The sequence below is a fragment of the Zingiber officinale genome, chromosome 7A, assembly GCF_018446385.1.
Source record: "Zingiber officinale cultivar Zhangliang chromosome 7A, Zo_v1.1, whole genome shotgun sequence".
NCBI lineage: Eukaryota > Viridiplantae > Streptophyta > Magnoliopsida > Zingiberales > Zingiberaceae > Zingiber > Zingiber officinale.
In genome coordinates this window covers 45762784-45764960 of record NC_055998.1, presented here as the reverse complement: position 1 = coordinate 45764960, position 2177 = coordinate 45762784, and the positions used below count along the sequence as shown (strand labels likewise).

Sequence of the window (2177 nt, the reverse complement as noted above, 5' to 3'; positions counted from 1 at the left end):
TTGACACGTTGTCTTGATAAGGTTGCTAGTTTACTTCAAGTCAACCTCCAGCTTGCGATGCACTCAACAGTCAGTACCTACACGTTTAGCAACTAAATTAGCATGTGGATTGTGGACGACAGAGCTGAAATATGGAAGTATGTCTCTCTCAAGTCTAATTAGCATTGACTTTTAGTTACATGGCCATGCAAAATGCAAGAATCGAGATCAAGCACAGCACTGCTATTTATACCTTCCCATCCCCTGTCTCATGTTCTCAGATCTGTTACAACGTATCTGAGCTTCTTGATCAGTATTGATCTGATCCATGGCAGTAACATTCCCTCGGAGAGCACTCGCGCTCTGCCTCCTTGCTCTGCTTGCTGGTTGCTCAACCGTCGCCGGGCAGCTGTCTTCGACGTTCTATAAGAAAAAATGCTCCAACTTGGAAAGCATCGTCCTGTCGGCCATGACTCAGGCCGTAAACAACGAGCCAAGGATGGGAGCTTCCATCCTCCGCCTCTTCTTCCATGATTGCTTCGTCAACGTACGTATTCAATCATTATATCCGGATGCGTTAGAGGTTGAGCTACGGCTACCAAATCGATGGGAATTTCCGTTGACAGTTTTTAACAATTGGACTTGAACTTTGAATTAGGGATGCGACGGATCCATCCTTCTCGACGACAACACAACATTCACAGGAGAAAAGAACGCCGGACCCAACGCCAACTCTGTGCGCGGCTACGATGTCGTGGACACCATCAAAGCCAACGTCGAAGCCGCCTGCAATGCCACCGTCTCCTGTGCCGACATCCTCGCGCTCGCTGCCCGCGACGGCGTAGTTCTGGTAAAAAGCGCACTTGTTCTTTGCAAACACTTCGACAGATAAATAATTTTCAATTGAAATTTGTGCATTTTGGTGTTCTTGGTGCAGCTTGGAGGACCGACTTGGACGGTGAAGCTGGGCCGCCGGGACGCGACGACGGCGAGCCAAAGCGCGGCGAACAGCAACCTCCCTGGCCCGGGATCCAGCCTCGCCCAGCTCAGGACCTTCTTCTCCAACAAGAATCTGAACGCCCGTGACCTCACCGAACTCTCTGGCGCGCACACTATCGGCCAAGCGCGTTGCGTCAACTTCCGGTCTCACATCTACAACGACGCCAACATCAACGCCACATTCGCGGCGCAGCTCCAGCAGAGCTGCCCCTCCTCCGGCGGCGACGACACTCTGGCGCCGCTCGACCTCCAGACCCCGACGGCTTTCGACAATGCGTACTACCAGAACCTGGTGGCCCAGAAGGGGCTGCTGCACTCCGACCAGGAGCTCTTCAACGGCGTGTCTCAGGAGGCGCTGGTCCGACGCTACAGCACCGGCGCGGCAGCCTTCAACGCGGACTTCGCGGCGGCTATGGTTAAGATGGGAAACATCAGCCCGCTGACGGGGAGCAACGGCGAGATCAGATTGAACTGCAGGAAGGTCAACTGAGGATAACGGATTCTGATGAGTTTGTTGCTTAGCTTGGAAAAGAAAACTGAGTTTATTGGTTTAATTGAAGCAAATAATTAAGCAGATAGACAAGCAATTTATGTAATCAGATCAATCTTTTCTATAATATCCGAGCATCAATTCAGAATCTCAGTATTATTGTTGCGATGTAGGGCAATGTAGAAAAGCAGAGGAATAGCCTGCTCTGTAGTTTGCTGCAATTCCGCGTCCAGCTCAAGTCAGAGGTGATCCTTTCTCTAATGTTAAGAAATAATAAACAGTTTGGCTAAACGTACAATAATAATAGAAATCTATTTTTTTTAAAATATATTTACAAACAAATAGTGTATTTATAGATTATAAATTTGAGTCCTAAATTACAATCCATAAACTCCTCAATACTAACCCTAATTCCTCATCCACAAATCACTAATTCTTTTTCCATTAATCACTCCATAATATAAATATTAATCCACTAACTTCTCTTCCACTAATCGAAGGATTAAGTCTTTATTTGATATGCTAATACCCTAATTAACAACACAATAATTATCATTAAGAATTAATTCCATTAATACATGTTATATAAAGGGAATTAAGTAATAGAATGTGGATTATATGTGTAAATTTAATAATCTTGATGCGATGATGATAAGGGTCCTGCCCCGCTACCATGGTAGAGGTCAAAGTCAAGACAGTCAACGGATGG

The 2177-nt window shown here is 46.3% G+C and overlaps 1 protein-coding gene across 1 annotated transcript; it reads left to right on the top strand.

Annotated features, from left to right (window-relative positions):
- Nucleotides 1-242: 242 nt before the first annotated feature.
- Nucleotides 243-1621, top strand: LOC122000096 (peroxidase P7-like). Its single transcript, XM_042554639.1, has 3 exons — nucleotides 243-526; nucleotides 638-829; nucleotides 917-1621. The coding sequence occupies exons 1-3, from the start codon at nucleotides 308-310 to the stop codon at nucleotides 1466-1468; spliced, it is 963 nt and encodes a 320-aa protein (XP_042410573.1). The 5' UTR covers nucleotides 243-307; the 3' UTR covers nucleotides 1469-1621.
- The last annotated feature ends 556 nt before the right edge of the window (nucleotides 1622-2177 follow it).